The 21,592-nt window shown below is 52.0% G+C and overlaps 1 protein-coding gene across 4 annotated transcripts in view; it reads left to right on the top strand.

Annotated features, from left to right (window-relative positions):
- The window catches only part of BCL7A (BAF chromatin remodeling complex subunit BCL7A), a 40,500-nt gene extending 21,989 nt beyond the window's left edge, over positions 1–18,511 (top strand). Inside the window, exons 4-6 of one of the 4 annotated variants that reach the window (XM_032168462.2) lie at positions 290–457; positions 11,273–11,394; positions 15,559–18,511. In XM_032168462.2, the coding sequence (XP_032024353.1) occupies positions 290–457; positions 11,273–11,394; positions 15,559–15,630 (362 nt within the window). In that variant the 3' untranslated portion in view covers positions 15,631–18,511. Of the gene's footprint in view, positions 1–289; positions 458–11,272; positions 11,458–15,558 lie in introns of all 4 variants that reach the window. The other 3 variants (XM_032168461.2, XM_058425541.1, XM_058425542.1) reach the window with 3 other exon arrangements.
- Positions 18,512–21,592: the final 3,081 nt, after the last annotated feature.

The raw sequence follows: 21,592 nt of genomic DNA, 5'->3' as shown, positions 1-21,592 counted from the left end.
TAAAAATACAAAATTAGCCAGGCGTGGTGGTGAGTGCCTGTAATCCCAGCTACCCGGGAGGCGGAGGTAGTGAGCCAAGATTGCACCACGGTCCTCCAGCCTGGTCGACAGAGTGAGATCCGTCTCAAAAACAAAACAAACAAACAAAAAAAACGATAACCAGACCCTTCCCTGGGAGAGCTGCCATGGGGTTCTGGGCATTGAGGCACAGGGATGCCGAGCCCTCTGACCTACCCGTCCTTGGCAGCTGTGGGATTTCATCCTGTGGTTCTGTTCCCACCCCCCACAGACGATAACAGCAACCAGAGCTCCATCGCAGATGCCTCCCCCATCAAACAGGAGAACAGCAGCAACTCCAGCCCCGCTCCAGAGCCCAACTCAGCTGTGCCCAGCGACGGCACCGAGGCCAAGGCAGATGAGGCCCAGGCTGATGGGAAGGAGCACCCAGGAGCCGAAGGTACGTGGCCTCTGGAGGTGGGGCTCTGATGGCCTCCCTATAACCGGCCTTCAGGCTGTCTGTGGCTAAGTGTTCAGGAGGCCCTGTCATGTGCCAGCCCCAGCAAGGAGACAGTAAAGAGAGGTGACGCCTGGAGTGCATGGTCTCATGGGGGAATTGAAAAAATCAGGCCAGGTGCAGTGGCTCATGCCTGTAATCCCCGCACTTGAGCCCAGGAGTTCAAGACCAGCCTGGGCAACATAGCAAGACCTCATCTCTACCAAAAAAGAAAAAAAATAGCCAAGTGAGGTGGCACACACCTGTGATCCAGCTGCTCAGGAGGCCGAGGTTGGAGGATCACTTGAGCACAGGAGGTCAAGGCTACAGTGAGCCGTGATCATGGCTCTGCACTCCAGCCTGGGTGACAATAAGACCCTGTCTCAAAAACAAGTAAATAAATAAAAATCAAACAATTGGCCAGGCATGGTGGCTCACACCTATAATCTTAATGCTTTGGGAGGCTGAAGCAGGAGGATCACTTGAGGCCAAGAGTTTGAGACCAGCCTGGGCAGCATAGCAAGACCCCGTCTCTACAAAAAAATGCTTTAAGATGAGCTGGGCATGGTGGCATGTGCCTGTGGTCCCAGCTACTCAGGAGGCTGAGGCGGGAGTATCCCTTGAGCTCAGGAGTTGGAGGCTGCAGTGAGCCATGATCACACAACTGGACTGCAGCCTGGGTGACAGAGTGAGACCTTGGCTCAAAATATAATTATATTAATAAGAAATTTTAAATATATTTAAAAATCAGGCAACCTAGTATTAGGAAGATAAGTGTGGCAGAGAATTATAAAGTAGGAAAGGGGTGGGGAGATCTTGCTGAATGACCTGGGGAGTTGCAATTTTAAATGCGGTGGTGGGGGCAGCCTTTGAACAAGACAAGGCTCAAACTGGGCAACTGAGGAAGCCATGTGGGGATCCAGGAGGAGAGCAGTGTGAGCAAAGGTAAGAGTGAGTGAGGAGCTGGAAAATAAGATGGGCACCAGGCACGGTGGCTCACACCTGTAATCCCAGCATTTTGGGAGGCTGAGGCAGGTGGATCACTTGAGGTCAGGAGTTCAAGACCAGCCTGGCCAACACGGTGAAACCCTGTCTCTACTAAAAATACAAAAATTAGCGGAGTGTGGTGGCATGTGCCTGTAATTCCAGCTACTCAGGATGCTGAGGCAAGAGAATCACTTGAACCCGGGAGGCGGAGGTTGCAGTGAGCCGAGATTGTGCCATTGCACTCCAGTCTGGGCGATAGAGCGAGACTCTGTCTCAGAAAATTTTTAAAAAGTTAATAATAATAAGATGGGGTCAGACAGGAGGCAGCGCCTCAGGTGTGGGGGGCTCGTAAGGCCACTGCCTGGCCTGGGTTTTCATGGTAAGACGGGAGCCACTGGGGGCTTGGGTGACATGATCTGAAGGATGAAGAACAGATGATGGGGTGATTGTGTGAGAGTGTGTGTGTGATTGTGTGAATGTGTACAAAGATATATATGTGTGTGTGTTTATTTTGAGTCTCTACAGAAAAATTAAAAGAATGGCTTAATACCATCCTGTATATCCACCTGCTGCACTTGGCAGTTGTTGGCTCTTGGGTTTCTTTTGCTTTGTAGTTTTTCTGGGACCATTTGAAAGTAAGTTACAGATCTCAGGACATTTCATCCCTAAACATGTCAGCACGTGTCTTTTAAAAGTAAAGACATTCTGGGCTGCGCACAGTAGCTTATGCTTATAATCTCCGCACTTTGGGAGGCCGAGGCAGGAGGATCTTTTGAGCCCAGAAGTTTAAGAACACCCTAGGCAAGAAGATGAAACCCCATCTCTACAAAAAATATAAAAATGAGCCCGGCATGGTGGCACGCGCCTGTAGTCCCAGGAGGATTGACTGAACCTGAGAGGTCGAGGCTGCAGTGAGCTGTGATTGCAACACTCCAGCCTGGGTAACAGGGTGAGACCTTGCTAAAAAAAAAAAAAAAAAGGCATTCTCGTACAGAATTACAAATACTGTTACTGCATCTAAGAAAATGAGCAGCATTCTGGATGGTCTAACTGGAGGTATATTTGGAATGTGAGGTGAGAGCCTGTGTTGGGCAGTACATAGGGGTGAGTGTGGACCTGAGGGTGACTCTGGGCACCTGGAGGGAGAGCAGTGGCTGAGCGGGTCTGGGGAGGGCAGGCCAGGTCTGGAGCGCCTTGCATACCCACGAGGAGCTGGCGAGAATGGAATGTGGAGTGGCAAATGTGACCAGCCTGCAGCTAGGGCCACCCCAGGGCTCAGGGCGTGTGTCCTGGGAGCAGCCAGTGTGGTTCTAGGAGAAAGGCCATCCCCTACTACAGAGCTGATCCGCACCCCTGTGCAAAGAGGCCCTGGGCTGGCGCCAGGGCCCCAGTCATAGCTGCACTCTGCTTCCTGCACCCCAAGAACCCATAGGTCAGCAGGGGAGACAGACACTGGAACGAAGGACTCATTGGCAGAGGTGCGGACAGACTCCATCCAGCCCGTGGTGTGAGAGTCTGGCTATACAGAACCCTGCAGTATCATTTTTTAAATTTGAATGTGATGTCAAAATTTAAAAATTGAGCTTAAAACAGGATTGACTTCTAGCTTCTTTTGAAGAATCAGCTTTGACAATACCAGGCCTGCTTTTCCATGGGGCGGTTACCAGCTGAAGCAGAAGAGACCCTTCCCTATTGTCTCTCTAAACCAAGGCCGAAGGCCACTTGCCCTGTGTTACCTCATGGCCACTATTGTTTTTCTTACTGTAGATTTTAAAAGGAAAATTAAGATATTTCTTGGGTTTTTTTTTTTCTTTTTTTCCAGACGGAGTCTTGCTATGTTGCCCAGGCTGGAGTGCAGTGACGTGATCTCGGCTCACTGCAACCTCTGCCTCCCAGGTTCAAGCGATTCTCCTGCCCCAGCTCCTGAGTAGCTGGGATTACAGGCGTGCACCACCACGCCTGGCTAATTTTTGTATTTTTAGTAGAGATGGGGTTTCACCATGTTGGCCAGGCTGGTCTCAATCTCCTGACCTCGTGATCCACCCCCCTCGGCTTCCTAAAGTGCTGGGATTACAGGTGTGAACCACCACGCCCGGACTATTTCTTGGTTTTTGTTTGTTTGTTTGAAATGGGGTCTTGGCCGGGTGCAGTGGCTCACGCCTGTAATCCCCACACTTTGGGAGGCTGAGGCGGGTGGATCATGAGGTCAGGAGATCGAGACCATCCTGGCTAACATGGTCAAACCCCGTCTCTACTAAAAATACAAAAAAATTATCCGGGCATGGTGGCAAGTGCCTGTAGTCCCAACTACTCGGGAGGCTGAGGCAGGAGAATGGTGTGAACCCAGGAGGCGGAGCTTGTGGTGAGCCGAGATCGCACCACTGCACTCCAGCCTGGGCGACAGAGCGAGACTCCGTCTCAAAAAAAAAAAAGAAAAAAAGAAATGGGGTCTCACTGTTGCCCAGGCTGGAGTACAGTGGTACAATCTCAGCTCACTGCAGCCTTGAACTGCTGGGCTCAGGTGATCCTCCTGCCTCAGTCTCCCAAGTAACTGGGACTACAGACATGCACCACCATGCCCTGGTAATTTTTATAGTTTTTTGTACGGACGAGGTGTTCCTGTGTTGCCCAGGCTGGTCTTGAACTTCTGGGCTCCAGTGATCCTCCCACTTTGGCCTTCCAAAGTGTTAGGATTACAGATATGAGCCACCACACCCAGCCAAGATGTTTCTTGAAGCTATTTCTCTATTAAAAGTGAAGGTAGAAAAGAAAAAGTCTGGAGAAGGCTTTTTTTTTTTTTTTGAGACAGAGTTTCACTCTTGTTGCCCAGGCTGGAGTGCGATGGTGCAATCTTGGTTCACCACAACCTCCATCTCCCATGTTCAAGTGATTCTCCTGCCTCAGCCTCCAGAGTAGCTGGGATTACAGGCATGCGCCCCCACGCCCGGCTACTTTTTTACTTTTAGTAGAGACGGGTTTTCTCCATGTTGGTCAGGCTGGTCTTGAACTCCCAACCTCAGGTGATCCACCCGCCTCAGCCTCCCAAAGTGCTGGGATTATAGGCGTTAGCCACCGCGCCTAGGCTGAGAAGGCTATTTTTTTAAGAAAACTGGAAAAGTACATATTTGAAGAGAGTCTTTCTTAACATTTTATTTGTGAAGCTTATCTATGTCTGAATCAAACAGCCCACTTGATTCATTTGTGGTATTGCCTGGCCCCTCATGGGGCTTTTGAGTTCATAGTCACTGCTGTGATGGACACAGTTAAAAAGGGATTTGAGGGGCCTCCAGGAAGGCTTCTTGGAGGAGTTGCTGTCTTGACCTGGTATTAGAAAGGAGGCAGGCTGGCTGGGCACAATGGCTCATGCCTGTAATCCCAGCATTTTGGGAGGTCAAGGTGGGTGAATCGCTTGAGCTCAGGAGTTCGAGACCAGCTTGAGCAACATGGTGAAGCCCTATCTCTACAAAAAATTTAAAAATTAGCTGGATGTGGTAGTACACGCCTGTGGTCCCAGCTACTTGGGAGGCTGAGGCGAAGATCACTTGAGCCCAGGAGTTTGAGACCAGCCTGGGCAACATGGTGAAATCTCATCTCTACCAAAAATACAAAAATTAGGCAGGGCACAGTGGGTCACGCCTGTAATCCCAGCACTTTGGGAGGCTGAGGTGGGCGGATCACCTGAGGTCAGGAGTTCGAGACTAGCCTGCCCAACATGGCGAAACCCCGTTTCTACTAAAAATACAAAAAATTAGCTGGGTGTGGTGGCAAGCGCCTGTAATCCCAGCTACTCGGGAGGCTGAGGCTGAAGAATTGCTTGAACCCAGGAGGCGGAGGTTTCAGTGAGCTGAGATCACACCACTGCACTCCAGCCTGGGCAATGAGAGTGAAACGTGTAAAAAAATATATACACAAAATACATAAAAAATATATAAAAATACATAAATATATAAAAATACACAAAATACATTAAAAATATACGCAAAATACATAAAACTATAGGCATGCGCCTGTAGTCCCAGCTGCTCAGGATGCTAAGGTGGGAGAATTGCTTGAGCCTGGGAGGTGGAGGTTGCAGTGAGCATGATCGTCCCACTGCACTCCAGCCTGGATGACAGAGCATGACCCTGTCTTAAAAAAAAAAAGGAAAGAAAAAGAAGAAGAAACTAAGAAAGTGTGGTGTGGCAGGACCACAGAGCTCAAAATAGGGAGTGTTGGGAAAGAAAGCTGGAAATAACAGGAATTTGGAAGGCCTCCCTCGCTCAGTGGGGTAAGCAATTGGCTCTTCAAATATGCTGGAGAGGCCAGGCACGGTGGCTCATGCCTGTATTCCTAGCATTTTGGGAGGCTGAGGCAGGTGGATCACCTGAGGTCAGGAGTTTGAGACCAGCCTGGCCAACATGGTGAAACCCCATCTCTACTAAAAATACAAAAAATAGCCCGGCGTGGTGTTGCACACTTGTAATCCCAGTTTCTTGGGAGGCTAGGACAGGAGACTAGCTTGAACCCAGGAGGCAGAGATTGCAGGTTCATGCCATTCTCCATATCAACTGTAATACTTCCCGTTCAAATCTGTGACTGTGCCATAATTTATTTGAACAGTCCCTTAGTGATGGTCACTTAGGTGTTCCTGTCTTTTGTTTTGCACATGCAGTCATGGGGGGGGGTCTGGTACCCTCATCTCTCTCCATCTTTGCCCAGGTGCAGGTGGCTCTGCAGGCTGCGTCCCTGGAAGTGGAACCATTTAGTCAGAGGCTGCATATGCACTCAGAATGTCACAGGTTCTGCCTGGCTTTTCCCCCGAGAAGTCATAGGTAGGATGACACCACTAGTGCAGGGGTTCTCAGCCTCAGAACCCCTGGCATTTGGGGACGGATCATTCTTTTTTTTTTGAGACGGAGTCTCGCTGTGTCACCCAGGCTGGAGTGCAGTGATGCAATCTGGGCTCATTGCAACCTCTCTGCCTCCCGGGTTCAACTGATTCTTCTGCCTCAGCCTCACGAGCAGCTGGGACTACAGGCGTGCATTTGCCATCATACCTGGTTAATTTTTGTATTTTTAGCGGAGACAGGGTTTCACCATGTTGTCCAGGCTGGTCTCAAACTCCTGACCTCAGGTGATCCGCCCGCCTCAGCCTCCCAGTGTTGGGATTACAGGCGTGAGCCACCACATCCAGTCTCGGATCCTTCTTTATTGTGGGGGGCCATCCTGTGCATTGCGGGACATTGAGCAGCATCCCTGGCCTCCACCAAAATGTTTCCAGTTGTTAACCAATGTCCCCAGGATGGGGGCAGTGGTAAAATCACCCCCTGCTGAGACCCAGTGCCCTAGTGGCTTTGCCATAGCCTTCACTGGGTACAGTATGTGTCATCCCCTCTCACCTCTCCTCATGGCCCCCGTGATCTCAGCATGCCCACCAGGCTTCCCTGGAAGGTGGTTCTGCAGGCAGAAGGCAGAGGGGGTGAGATGAGGGCTGTGGTCACATCCAGGTGGACACTCACCAGCTGTGTGGCCTTGGGCAGGCAACATCACCTCCACACACCCTCCTACTTCCTTGTTTGTAAAATGGGACGACCAGCTGCTCGGGAGGCTGAGGTGGGAGGATCACTTGAGCCTGGGAGGTAGAGGCTGCAGTGAGCCATGATCGTGCCAGTGCACTCCAGCATGGGCGACAGAGCGAGACCCTGTCTCAACAGAAAATAAAATGGGATAAACAGAAGCTGCCTCCCTTGCCGGGAGCGAAGGGGGTGAGAACGCCAGCAAAGTGCTCGGCCTGGAGCTGGGGCTTAGGAGGAGGGTCTGGGAGCTGCGGGGTTGCCTTGTCTGCCCTTCTGTAGGGGGAGCGATTGCGGGGGTCCCAAGGACAGACATGGGCTTCCTGTGCAGCCGCGTTCCTGCTTCTTTCCCATCCTGGTTTCTTTCTGGCCGTGGCCTTGTTTCTCCCACGTTGGGGGTGTGTGTCTCCTTTGCTCTAGAAGCCCGATTTGAGCTCCGCAGCAGGAATTATGTTTTGAGTTAGTGTGTCCAGTTGGTTGCTACTTTCTCACCACCACCACCAGATGCTAAATTGGTGGGATGCAGGTGGGAGCCACACCAGGGTCCTCTCTGGCCACCCCAGGCCCCTGGGCCTGCACGGCTGCCCTGCACTGCTCAGCTAGGATCCACCTGCCTGCTGCCCAAGCTGCCCGTGGGAAAGGCACAAGGACAGACCCATGTGGCCTTCCCAGGTGGGTGCGTGCTGTCTGCCGGGACGGGGCAGGTCGGCCACCAGCTGTTGACCTTGCTTTGAACTTGTTTACTGCTATGTGAGTTCAGGGAATGACATAATTCCTGTCCAAGCTCCCTGGACTAAATTTAGGCCCCAGGAAAATAATTTTCCCTGGGTGAGTTCCAGCACTGCAGCGCCCAGAGAATCGGCTGCTACCCTGAGCTCCTGAATGCTTTGTGGGTTCCAAGGCCAGTTCCCACCAAGCTCTAGGGCCTGGCTCTCAGGAGAGGCCTCTGCCGGGCACCTCTCTGCCCAGCATGGGTCAGCGTGAGTCTCTGGGCGACTGGCCACCTTCATGATTTCTAAGCCTACATCTGGGGCACCCACCTCCCTCACCACTCTGCAGAGCCTGCTGTGCCGGGCAGAAAAGGAGCTGTGGTCAGATGCAAAGCCACAGATGGGCAACTTTTCTAGTAAAAACTTTAAATGTTTATGTTAAAGCAAACATGTATTATGAAATAGAGTATAACAATAACATGATTTCTCTCTCTCTTTTTTTTTTTTTTTTTTTTTTTTTTGAGACAAAGTCTCACTCTGTCACCCAGGCTGGAGTGCAGTGGTGCAATTTTCGGCTCACTGCAACCTCTGCCTCCTGGGTTCAAGCGATTCTCCTGCTTCAGCCACCCGAGTAGCTGAGATTACAGGCACCTGCCACCACACCCAGCTACTTTATATTTTTAGTAGAGACGGGGTTTCACCATGTTGGCCAGGCTGGTCTCGAACTCCTGACCTGAAGTGATCTGCCTGCCTTGGTCTCCCAAAGTGCTGGGATTACAGGTGTGAGCCACCACGCCTGGCCTGGCCCCTCTCTTTTAAAAAAATAAATAGACATGAGATTTCACTATATTTCCCACGCTGGTCACAAACTCCTGAGCTCAAGCGATCTTCCCACCTTGGCCTTCCAAAGTGTTGGGATTACAGGTGTGAGCAACTACATCTGGCCGATTTTTCTTTTTATTGAGATGAAATTCACATAAAATTAACCAGGTTAAGTGAATAATTCACTGACAGTACACTCACATGGTTGTGCAACCACCACTTCTATCTGGTTCCAAAACATTTTAATCACCCCAGAAAGAAACCTTGCACCCAGCCGCAATCGTTCTCCACTTCTCCCTTCCCCAGCAACACTGGGTCCCTGCCGGGGTCAACCACGAAACTTTCTGTCTCCATGGGTTTGCCTATTCTGGACTTTCCATGTAAATGGAATCATATACTCTGTGGCCTTTTGTGTCTGACTTCTCACTCAGCATGATGTTTTCTTTTTGTTTTTTTGTTTGTTTTGTTTTTTGTTTTTTGTGGTTTTGGTTTTTGTGGTTTTGTTTTTTGTTTTGTTTTGTTTTGGAGACAGAGTCTCACTCTGTCACCCAGGCTGGAGTGCAGTGGCATGATCTTGTCTCACTGCAACCTCTGCCTCCTGGGTTTATGGGATTCTCCTGCCTCAGCCTCCCAAGTAGCTGGGATTACAGGTGCACGACACCACACCTGGCTTATTTTTGTATTTTTTTAGTAGACGGGGTTTTGCCATGTTGGCCAGGCTGGTCTCAAACTCCTGACCTCAGCTGATCCACCCACCTCAGCCTCCCAAATGCTGGGATTACAGGCGTGAGCCACCATGCCCAGCCTGTTTTTGTTGTTGTTGTTGTCGTTTTTTGAGACAGAGTCTTACTCTGTCTCCCAGGCTGGAGTGCAGTGGCGCGATATTGGCTCCCAACCCAGGAGGTGGTCCCGGGTTCAAACGATTCTCCTACTTCAGCCTCCGAGTAACTGGGATTACAGGCATGCACCACCACGCCTGGCTAATTTTTGTATTTTTAGTAGAGACGGAGTTTCACCATGTTGGCCAGGCTGGTCTTGAACTCCTGACTTCAAGTGATCTGCCTGCCTTGGCCTCCCAAAGTGGTAGGATTATAGGCGTGAGCCACCGCACCCGGCCAGGGCTCCTAGTCTGAGGAGTAACAGTGTCAACCCTGCTTAGACTCCCTGGGAAGGAGGGTCTTGCTGTCCTGTTCCCCCACTCTCTGTGCCCCGGCCTGTCCTAGGCACTGCACTGTCTTTTTCTTCCCATCCTGTCTGCTTGCTTTTAAATTTAAGCATGGGTTATTTTCCCCTTTGTTACTCCTCGCCTCAGAAACCCCAGCAAGGAAGTCTTGGTTGCACAGGCATTCTCTAGGATTCGTTTAGTGTGTGTTTTTTAACATGAGGGTACCATGGTGTCAGGGCCTTGGGTAGGATTTTTGCTGCCCCTTCACGAGTGTCTGGATCTGTGCCCAGTAAGCTTTAGGAAAAACCACTGCCGCCACTGCCTCCTCCCAAGCTGCACCCACCCCCCACCCCATCCAGCCTGCACCTTCCTTCTGCTAAAGAAACTTGGGGTGGAGCAGCAGGAAGACAGGCATGAGAAATCACCCGAATAACTGGGTTCATTCTACAGGCAATTGCTTGATGGGATGGTGTGCAGCCATCTTGTAAGCTCTGATATTTAAAGAATCTTTAAAGACATGAAGAACTGCTCCGAAATACCATGTGACCCCCGTTTGGGAAGAGGAGAAAATTTGTATTCATGGAGGGAGGGAAAACTGGAAAGATCGGAATTAATCCTCCAAAGCATTAGTGGGGTGGTCCCTGGGTGGTGACAGGTGATTTTTAACTTTATTTTTTTCTGTACTTTTCTGTTTCCTGCAATGATCAGTCATTGCTCTGGCAATCGGAAAAATACCCATATTATTGTTATTGTTATTGTTATTATTATTATTATTATATTATTATTATTTTGAGACGGAATTTCGCTCTGTTGCCCAAGCTGGAGTGCAGTGGCGCGATCTCGGCTCACTACAACCTCTGCCTCCCGGGTTCATGCCATCCTCCTGCCTCAGCCTCCCGAGTAGCTGGGACTACAGGCGCCCGCCGCCACCACACCCGGCTAATTTTTTGTATTTTTAATAGAGGTGGAGTTTCACCGTGTTAGCCAGGATAGTCTCGATCTTCTGACCTCGTGATCCCCCCGCCTCGGCCTCCCAAAGTGCGGGGATTACAGGCGTGAGCCACCGTGCCCGGCCAAATACCCATATTATTAAGAGAAATGTTTACAAAAGGTTAGTTACCTCTGATGTTCCCCAGGAGGAGAAGGCAGGCTCTTTAAAGGAGGAGGACGAAGCCACCTTAGCTGCGGGAGAGAGGAATTGACAGCCATGATTGTTGGTGCGCACTGCGGCCGCCAGGGGGTGCTGGGTGCACGCAGCACGGAGACTGCAGCCTCCTCCAGTCGCCTCCCAGGGCCCTCAGCAGCTAAGTGTGCAGGAGAGGGTTGCAGACACCAGGGTCCGTGTGTGGCCTGGCTGCTGGAAACAGCGCCACTGAAAAATCAACAGGAGACTCCCCAGCCCTCCAGCCCCCCAGCTCATTGTAGCCTTCAAAGACCACTGGCCCCAAAACTACTCAATTCAAGGTATTTTTAGTATTTGGCTCAACCGGCCCCACCTCTCACGTGTCTGAAAACAGCTCCTGTCGTCTTGCTCTTCCCTCAGATGCTTCTGATGAGCAGAACTCACAGTCCTCGATGGAACATTCGATGAACAGCTCAGAGAAAGTAGATCGGCAGCCGTCTGGAGACTCGGGTCTGGTCGCAGAGACGTCTGCAATCTCTCAGGTACCTCGCTCGAGGTCTCAGAGGGGCAGCCAGATCGGCCGGGAGCCCATTGGGTTGTCGGGGGTACGTTGAAAGGTGTTTCGTCATTGTGTTTTGTTGTTTTGTCGTTGGACCATTGGAACTGTCATTTGTCTATCGGGCGATGTCCATGAACACAGTCCTGGGCTCTGCCTTGGGCTCTGGGGCCCAGGGATAATGAGATTGTGGCCTCTGCCCTCAAGGAGCCTCTGGGTCGGAGGAGGATGAAGGGACCTTGAACCTAGCCTCGGCTGCTGCGTTTTGTCTGTTCAGGTTCACAAAAGCATTGCCTCATCTCAGTGATCCCCAGACCGGTGAGCTTTAGAGCTGGGAAGACAAGACTTCAGAAACCTAAGTGGTGGGGCCTCCGACGGAGCGCTGCCGCTGGCCCCACTTGCACTGCGTGGGCCCCTCTCCCGGGCATCACTCTGTTGGAATCTGGTCTGAATGAGTCAGCACAGGTGCAGTGGGGCTCGGTGGTTAGGAGCAAACCTTCAGAGTCGGGCCCAAGTTTGAATCCCAGCTCCCAAAATGGGATCACAGAACTGTCTTAGGGCCACCGTGAGGATTCGATGGGAGAACGTGAGTAAAACACTTAGCACGGAGCAGACACAAGATGCAGAAGTGCAGAAGTGTCATTGGCCATGACCACTGTTAGGATTTTTCACTGTAAATCCTCTAGACTTTTTTTTTCCTTCCAGACAGAGTCTCACTTTGTCACCCAGGCTGGAGTGCAGTGGCATGATCCTGGCTCACTCCAACCACCACCTCCTGGGTTCAAGCAATTATCCTGCCTCAGCCTCCCAAGTAGCTGGGATTACAGGTGCCTACCACTATGCCTGGCTGATTTTTATATTTTTAGTAGAGATGGGTTTCACCATGTTGGCCAGGCTGGTCTCAAATTCCTGACCTCAAATGATCCACTCCCTCAGCCTCCCAAAGTGCTGGGATTACAGGTGTGAGCCACTGCGCCCGGCAACTTCAGAATCTTTAAACCCTTTGATTGGCAGCTCCCTTTCCAGGAACTCACCCCGTGGAACCCCCTCCATATGCCCTAGAGCAAAGGGGCTGCTTAGGGAAATCTGGGGTCTTGTCTGAGACAGACTAGGGCGCAGCCGTTTAGAAGAGCATGGTTGTGCCTTCCAGGTTCTGATAAACATTCTTGCAGTGTGCAGTGAGAAAAGCAAGCTGCAGATCCGCAGGCGTAGCATGAGCCCATCTGGTTAAAAACAGTAGAAACCAAAGCCTGGTGATTTATATTAAGACCAAGGTTGTCGGCTGGGATCTCCGGGCCTCCTGAGCTCAGAGAAGAAAAGCTCAGCTTGAAACTTTGATCCATACCCTGAGAGTATCCAGTGCTCCCCCGCAGTACCTGGAAATGCCAGGAGTCCCCCATTCTCACATCGCCCCCACTACCCCCCACTCTTCCTTCCAGGAGATCCAGACCTAAAATTGGGCCTCTTCCACCATTTTCACAGGCACCCCAACACACATACTGTCCACAGAGCTAGGTGTGTGAGTGACATGGAGGATGTACTCCAGTAATGCAGACAGCCTGACATTTCAAGCAATACGTTTTTGGCTGGGTGCAATGGCTCACATTTGTAAGCCCAGCACTTTGGGAGGCTGAGGCAGGTGGATCACTTGAGGCCAGGAGTTCGAGACCAGCCTGGGCAACATAGCAAGACCCCGTCTCTCCAAAAAAAAGAAAAAGAAAATTAGCCAGGCGTGGTGGTGCGCGCCTATAGTCCCAGCTACTCGAGGCTGAGGCAGGAGGATTGCTTGAGCCTGAGAGCTCAAGGCTGCAGTGGGCTATGATCATACCACTGCCCTCCAGCCTGGGTGACAGAGCAAGACCCTGTCTCAAAAAAATAAACACAGAAAAAAGGAGAGAGAGGACAGAAAGGCAGCCTTCCTGACTCCCTGTGATCCCTGTTCCCAGGGTCCCCCAGAAGGGGCTCACGTCACCATCTCTGCAAGTCCACTGCATGTTCTACTCGAGGCCTCTCCTCTGCAACATTTATCTCTGAGAACCTACCATGGACCAGGGGCTATACCTAGTCCCTCCCTGCCACGGTGGGGCTGACAATGGGCTCAGGATAAGCAGACACAAGTAGGTCACAGAGTCCCACTAAGTGCCGTGAGAGAGTGAAACAGGGTCACGTGAAGAAGCAGAACAGGCCATGGGTAGAGGGTGCTGTGGCTGGTGTCAGCAGGGAGGGGCTGGCTGTGAGCTGGACATGAAGGGGGCCCAGGCTGGGACGGTGAGCTCTCCAGGCAGGGGCAGACCAAGATGCAGAGACCTCAAGACAGGAGCCAGCTTGAAGAACGAAAGAGAGGCCAGGGTGGCCAGGGAGGCCAGAACCTGGTGGGTGAGGAAGAGAATGGCCTGATGAGGGAAGAAGTGGGCCAGGCTGGTCACTAGGGCCTTCTCAGTCCTGGTGATGAGCTGGGTTTGTTCAGAAGTCAGTAGGAAAGTTGTGGAATGCTTTGTATTTGTAAGTTGTGGTTTCTATTGGAGGAAGGTTGCTGGGGCCATGCTGTTGGCCACAAGGAGGCTGCTCCATCAGCCAGGCCGGAGGCCTGGTGGGCGGGGAGTGTGGGTGGAGAGGGGGCTTCAGGGGGTGTCCAGGCCTGGGGCTTTCTCCCAGGCTGATGGGGAGCACCAGTTAGGATGGCTGCGGTCAGGAGTTTGGTCTCAGGTGACAGGTTAGGTTTGAGAGGCCCAAGACACTTGTGTGATGGATGAGTGAGTGTTAAACCTTTTCTGGGGTCCTGGGTTTCTTGGGAATTCAGTGAAACTACAGACCCTTTCCCCAGAAAAACACACACACATATGTGTATACCCAGCAAATGCTGAGAGTCCAGCCCAGACCAGGCACTGTGCCCAGCCCTGCAGGAGCAGGAGTCTATATGGCAGAGTGGGTCTGGGCCTCTGGGAGATGGCCTAGAACTTGCAGAGATTGCCAGGCATCAGGGCTCACATCTGTAATCCAAGCAGTTTGGGAGGCTGAGGCAGGAGGATCCCTTGAGCCCAGGAGTTCAAGACCAGCCTGGGCAGCATAGCAAGACCCCATCTCTACAAAAAACTTAAAAAAAAAAATTATCCGGGCATGGTGGCACATGCATGTAGTCCCAGCTACTTAGGAGGCTGAGGCAGGGGGCTCCTTTGAGCCCAGGAAGTCGAGGCTGCAGTGAGCTATGATGACCACTACACCCCAGCCTGAGCAGCAAAGCAAGACTCTGTCTCTAAAAAAATTGTAAAAAGAACTTGGAAAAGCTGGTGCGGTGGCTCACGCCTGTAATCCCAGCACTCTGGGAAGGTGAGGCGGGCACATCACCTGAGGTCAGGAGTTTGAGACCAGCCTGGCCAACATGGTGAAACATAGAGACATGGTGAAACCCTGTCTCTACCAAAAATGCAAAAAATTGGCCAGGCGTGGTAGTGCGCCCCTGTAATCTCAGCATTCTGGGAGGACAAGGTGGGCAGATAACCTGAGGTCAGGAGTTTGAGACCAGCCTGGCCCACATAGTGAAACCCTATCTCTACTAAAAATACAAAAATTAGCCGGGCATGGTGGTGCATGACTGTAATCACAGCTACTTGGGAGGCTGAGGCAGGAGAATCACTTGAACCCAGGAGGCGGAGGGTGCAGTGAGCCGAGATTGCGCCATTGCACTCCAGCCTGGCGACAGAGTGAGACTCCATCTCAACAACAAAAAAAAGAACTTGGATAGGTGAACTTGAAACAATAATCACAAGTAATCACCCTAGCAATTAATTACAGATGGGAAGATTGATAACAGCAACTCCTGGTCCAGTCTGAATGGGTGGGGAGAGCCTAGGGTCCAAGGCAGCAGTGTAGGAGGTGCTCCTGAGTTACCAGCCATTGGCATGTGATAGGGCCAGGCAGGGGCCAGGGGACACCGCACTCCATAGCTCCAGGAAGAGTTCGGGTGTGAGGGTCTCCATAGGTCCTCGAACTCTCTGGAGTCCACGCTTGGGCCTCGGGTCTGGAACTGCTGGTCTGCACCACAAAGCTGCCCCTCCTCGGTTCCTTCCTGGGCTGACCTTCAGCCTCATGCCCGGCCTAACTTGCTCTCCTGGCCCATTAACCTGTGTTCCCCTTTTCTTCTCTCCCCAAGGATTTGGAAGGAGTGCCACCCTCTAAAAAGATGAAACTGGAGGCCTCTCAACAAAACTCCGAAGAGATGTAGACGATGCTTTAAAGCCTCCGATCCATGTTCCATGGAAGGTACATCAGCAATTAATTCTAGAGCAACTTTGCCCCAGCGATTCCTCTTGGGTGCGAACAGAACTACTAACGTTTCAAGTTTACCAAGTGCAAATCCAAGAAGACCCAGAACGGCGTCACTTCTCAGACACTGAAGAACTCTGCTGTGAAGCAAAACACTCAAACCTTTAAGGGACTGTCCTTGGGGAGGCAGGCGGGGCTGGCAGCTCAGGAGTGTCTGCACACTGTCTCGGAAGCCAGGATTCCATTTGTGTTGCTGCTGTATTTTTTCCCCCACTTCTCTATGTAACGATATAAGCTATCGGAGGGTGGTACCGATCAGGAACGCTTTTCGGCGGGGCTTTCCACTGTTCAACCGATTCCTTCCGCTTTCTTTTTTTGTGCCTTGTGCCCTTGAGGTGACCTCTGGCATGTATCCTGGTGGTTCTTACATCCCCCTCTGCAAAGTGCCCTCTTGGTTTGGTTCGGGCAGCGGCTGCCATCCTACTCACCGCTCTCCTCCCTGCCCTAGGACTTCATTGGAGCAGGCAGGGTGGAGTGAAGGAGCTCCTTAGCCCGCCTGGTTTGCAGGTGCAGGGGGACCTTAGGCAGGCCCCAAGCACCAGGCACCAGGGCCCAAGGACGCCCAGGTGTTGGGGCACAGTCCCCAAGGGCTCGGCCCCTTGGATCAGGCTGGGTACTCGCTGTGCTCTCCCCTCCTTGGGGCGTTTAGGACTGGGCGTCTCCAAGCCCACCATGGCCCAGATGGACGTGCAAAGCCCTTGGAATTTTCTGGCACTTCCTCTCTGTTGCCCCCCACACCCCCCCCCCCCCACCATCACTGCTTTCTCCCAGACCTCCGAATACGAAATGGCTTCTCTGGCTGACTGCAAGGCTGTCTCCTTAAGGCACTGAGTGGGCCGGGGAGGCTGGGAGCCGGCGGCAGGATTAGCTGGTGCTGAACTTTCTCTCATAGGACGTCGCTTGGATTTCAAATCCACGGTCACCTGCTGCCCTTTGCCTCCCCCGACGCCCTAGCCTGTGCCCCGGAGAGGCAGGATCGCAGTGGTCAGAATCCACGTGCTTTCCTATTCGCAGGCTGTTCTGACTCTCAGAGCCAACAGCTGGACCGTGTCTCGTCCCCAGAACGTACCGTCTGTCCCCACCGGGGAGCGGGCCTTGATGGCTGGGCCTCGAAGGCCACAAACAAGGCGTCGAGGAATTGGAAAGATTTGCACACCCTCCAGAAAGGAGAGACACAATCTCCCCTCCCTCCCATCCCGCACCTGCGCTGAACAGCTTCCTCTCACTGAATGGAGACGCCCCCTTGGACGAACTGCCTAATCGTTTGGTTCTGAGGCCTGGTTTGCTCTTAATTAATATATGAACTCCTCAGACCTTAAACCTTTTCCTAAGCTTTCTTTACTGCACTGGAGTTCTGACTCCCTTTGAGTTGTGTGTTACTGGGGGGGGTGGGGGTCACGGGTTTTGTTGTTTTTTTTGGGGGGCTAATTGGTGCATATTCAGGTACCACCTTTGACGTGTGGATCTTTCTCCTGACCATCATGGGAAGTGTCTGCTGGATTCCATTTTCTAAGTTTCTGAGGGTGAGGCTCTTATTTTTTTTTAAGGGATCCTGTCTATTTCCTGCACTTCAAGAAGAATCAAAATGTTCCTGAATTTCAAATACCTCATGCAAAATGTCTCCTGAAATAAGGGAAAAAAAAAAACAACACAACTTTGAAAATCTTAATGTTGAAGTTAGCAATGCTGAAAGGTTTCTGTCTTAAAAAAAAAAAATCCTTGTACTTATCAATTTTGCCCCTTAGGCAGTCAGTTTTGTTGAGAACTGTGTCCTGCATCCTGACGCAGAACCTACCTGATGCGGTTCCTCTCCACGCATCTCGAGGCGGCGTTACCTCCAGATCCCGTAGAGTTAGAGTCACATTTTTCTTTGCAGCGAAACTCCATCTTGGTGAGAGATGAATTTGGATATTATTTCCTTTTCTTTTTTTGGGAAACGAGAGGCTACAACCAAGACAGCTGAAGGAGAATGAAACACACACATCCACAGAAACAGAGAGGCATAGGTGACCCTGCCGTTGGCCGCAGCCTCTCCGGACAGGCAAGGGGAATTGGCGCAGGTGAGGACCCAGACGACGTTCACCGTCCCAAGGCTGTCACTAGTATTTCTCTGAAGTGCCTGAAGGTAGGAATGGGCCGGCGAATGGGCCCCGCCACGGCCACGCCAGGCAAAGCGCCAGCAGCCCTGCACTCCACGCTGGCCAAGAAGGCCTTCCACGCAGAATGACGAGACTGCAAAAATCCGATGTGCTTCCTTCCCTGGCGCAGTCGCTCCTTGAGCCGCTGCCCCCCCACCCACCCTGCACCCCTCGCCCTCCCCCCACCACAGAATCTAAGACCTTTCAGCTTCGAGCCAGGGGGCGGGGGATCCCGAGCAAAAGCCTTCCTTGGACATCAGGCCCCGTGGCCTCAAGGGCTCCCAGGGCAAACCTAATTCCCCCCAAAACGTGAAGTCGGGGAAGCTGCGGCTACACATTCCACAAAGTGCTGGCACTTACACCCCCAACCCGGAAGGCTGTGGACTGATTCCTCTAGGGTGGCGACCTCCCATTAGCAAACGGTGTCATGGTTTGGAATGTTCATTATCGCCAAGAACCTAGTTAGAGGCATAAAGACCTTTTTTCACCGTTACCTAATTTTTTTCCCCTTTCAAGACTTTTTTTTTTTTTTTGGTGTGTTGTACAGCAGTATAATTTTTCACTTATTTATTCCATCAGTAGATATGGTTTGTACAATGTACAATGGTTTCATTTCAGAAAATAAAAATTTCAAATCATGAATACCTTGTGGTTTTGTCGCATTTTAAGTAAGTAAAGTCAGATCGATGGTGACGGTGTCCCTCTCCAGCTGCTCCAGCCTCTCTTGCATGGCCATGTGGCCCTGATTCTACAAGACACACAAGTTCCTTGCACACAGGAGCTGTTGCCTTCCACAGTCATAAGAGCTGCCATTATTAAGCACCAGCTGGATGCCAGGCAAGCCACTAGTTGCTCCTTTCTGTGGGCAAGTATCGTCGGCCACCTTGTGCAGGTGAGAAAACAGCAGGACAGTCCCCTGCAGGGCTCTCATGCCCGGTCAGGCCCCCAGGTTGAAAGCCACACCTGAGGCCAGGGGTGGTGGCTCATGCCTGTAATCCCAGCACTTTGGGATGCCGAGAAGGGTGATCACCTGAGGTCAGGAATTCGAGACCAGCCTGGGCAACATGGTGAAACCCCGTGTCTACTAAAAATACAAAAATTAGCCAGGTGTGGTGGCACGCACCTGTAATCCAGCTAGTTGGGAGGCCAAGGCAGGAGAATGACTTGAACCTGGGAGGCGGAGGTTGCAGTGAGCTGAGATCACGCCACTGCACTCCAGCCTGGGTGCAACAGAGTGAGACTCTGTCTCAAAAAAAAAAAAAAAAAAAAAGCCACACCTGATCCAGCTACCCCGAGGCCTGGGTTCCAGCAGGGACATGTTTTCAGCTTCCCTGTCTCTGAGGGGGCTCTGGATTGTGGTAGGGACTCAGGGGCGTTAGTGCATGGGTGGACTGCAACCTCAGCTTGACTTGTCCTAACGGCCTCTAGTGACTTACATGGTCGGGCTGGAACCAGACCTTTCCCAGGGCCGTGACCCTTTCAGCCCAGACTCCTTCCCCCAAGCTGACTTCCCCACCTCTGTCCAGCCTCACCCGGCCCTTGGGTCAGCCCCTAAAGAGAGCTGGCAGGGGTGGGGGTGCTGTGTCAGCGGGTCTAGGCCAAGCTGCACTGCGTGGACCGGCTGCAGGCAGATGCTCTCTCCTGTTTGTTCTGTCTGACTCTCCTTCCTACCCGTTGCTTTTTAACATGTTCCAGTGTTTTTACCAGAATTGGCTGCTCAGCTAAATAAACTCCTGATATGGAAAGTTCAGCTTGACAAAACACAAATCATAGAGGCCTTGTTTGCTTAAGGAAAAAAATGCCTGAGCTGGCACACGTTCCCGCGCTTCCTTTCTGCCCTCCCTGCGTGTCTGTTCCTAGCTCTCGCTCTCTGGATCGGTGTCCCTCCCTCCTGTCTCTAAGCCTTCTGCCCTTTCCACCTGCCTCCCTTGTCTCCACCCGCCTAGATCACTGTCTCACGGTCATTCTGTGGAACTTCCTCTGTGTCTCTCACTGGAGCCGCCTAACTTCTTCTCCCACCTCCCTTCATCAAGGAGCAGTATCATGCCCAGGAGCTAGAAATGTAGGCTTTGCAGGCATTGGTTGAGCTGTGCTGGGCCCTAGGCAGCAATGACTCAAACTTGACCCTTAACCCCCAGGCAGGTAAGTGAGCCGCAGTGCTTTACGATGCCGACCACAGTTTGGAATTAGGGGATACAGACATTCTGATGGCAAGGGTCAGGGAATCTCCTAGGACACTGGAGGAATACCAGGCCTGGGGCTAAGCAGCTTGTTTTTCCTTTTTGACACAAAGGAGTGGCTGGAGGCTTCTGAGCCAAGGCTCTGCTGGACTAGGGATGGTGTTGCTAAGGAATAGCATGGATTGGAAAAGACCAGACTGGAGGTGGGAGCCAGGCAACTAGGGAACTGGAACAATAGGCCAAGCAGGGGGCCAGCAGTGGGCAACAGGACCTATGTGGCCCCAGGCAATGTGAAGGCGGTCAGTAGTCAGGGAGGTGGGGTGGGGAAGGGATCAGCTGGGGGAGGTAGACAGAGAAGGCTCAGGTCCAAGTTCCAGGTCATGCTAAGGCAACAAGTGTTACAGAGGTCTGTGGTGGGGCCGAGGATGGATTGCAGACCCTAAAGGCCAAGTCCAACTTCCCTCTATCGCTCCTCTGGGTGAAGAATGCATGTTTCCTCCAGAGCCTCAGATTAGACATCCATTGGCCTTGTCTATCCAGTTCTGTTTCCCTCTTCTTCCCATAGGGGTCGCCCTCCCTCCCCGTCCTTAAGTGGGGCAGGCACCTAGCCCAGGGTGGTGATATGACCCAGTCCTATCCAATCACCATGGTCCCGCCTCCTGGCTACCACAATTGGCTCAGGGATGAGCACGTGGCCCATAGCGGCCCAATGAGAGTCAGCCCTGGGTGGGAACTGGTGGGAAAGAATTCTGCTGGAGCATCTGGAGTTGCTCAAATGGAGTGGCTGCGGCCATCTTTCCTTACACGTGGGGAGGAATCAGCCTGAGAATGAAACCATCATAGGAAAGGGCTGAAAGACGGTGAGTGTGTGCTTTCTAAGGGCAGCATTTGGGCCTTGGCCCCAGCCGGCCCTGAAGCCAGCACAACCGCCGGAACGTCTCAATTTTGTGAGCCAATAAATGCCCTTGATGGTTTAGGCAAGTTTTCACTGGGTCTTACCCCACGTGAGCCCCCACTCCTCCATATGGACCTGTTTAGGACCAATGAGGCATCCCCTTCTGTAGTCCTCAACACGCGGAGCTCCACCACTCCCGAGCAGTGTGACCTCAGGCAAGTATCTTAACCTCTCTGGGTCCCTGTTTCCTCATCTGTATAATGAGGAGAATAATAGTGCCTACCAGGGTTGTTGTGAGGATTAAATGAATACGTGTAAAGCGCTCAAGGCAGGCCCAGGCACATGGTGAATCTCAAATGTTAACTGCTATTTTATAGTTATTATCCTCACGCACCTCTAGCTTTAGAAGACCAGTTCCGAGAGCAGCAGGCACAGGGAAGGGAAGAATGGCCCTCCCCTGGTTGCCTTGGGTTTGCCCTCAGTTACACTTTGCTCTCTGAAGACCCGCCTCTTCAGACTCAAGTGATTGACACTGGAGTCATCCGCACAGCATGCTCCAGATGCGGCACAGCCTGAGTCAGGCCTTGTGGGATGCGCCCACCCGGGAACAGGAAGGAGAGACGTGCCTGACTGAGCAGAGGGCTGGAG

The sequence above is a fragment of the Hylobates moloch genome, unplaced genomic scaffold, assembly GCF_009828535.3.
Source record: "Hylobates moloch isolate HMO894 unplaced genomic scaffold, HMol_V3 SCAFFOLD_12, whole genome shotgun sequence".
Classification (NCBI taxonomy): domain Eukaryota; kingdom Metazoa; phylum Chordata; class Mammalia; order Primates; family Hylobatidae; genus Hylobates; species Hylobates moloch.
This window is presented reverse-complemented; position numbering and strand designations above follow the sequence as displayed.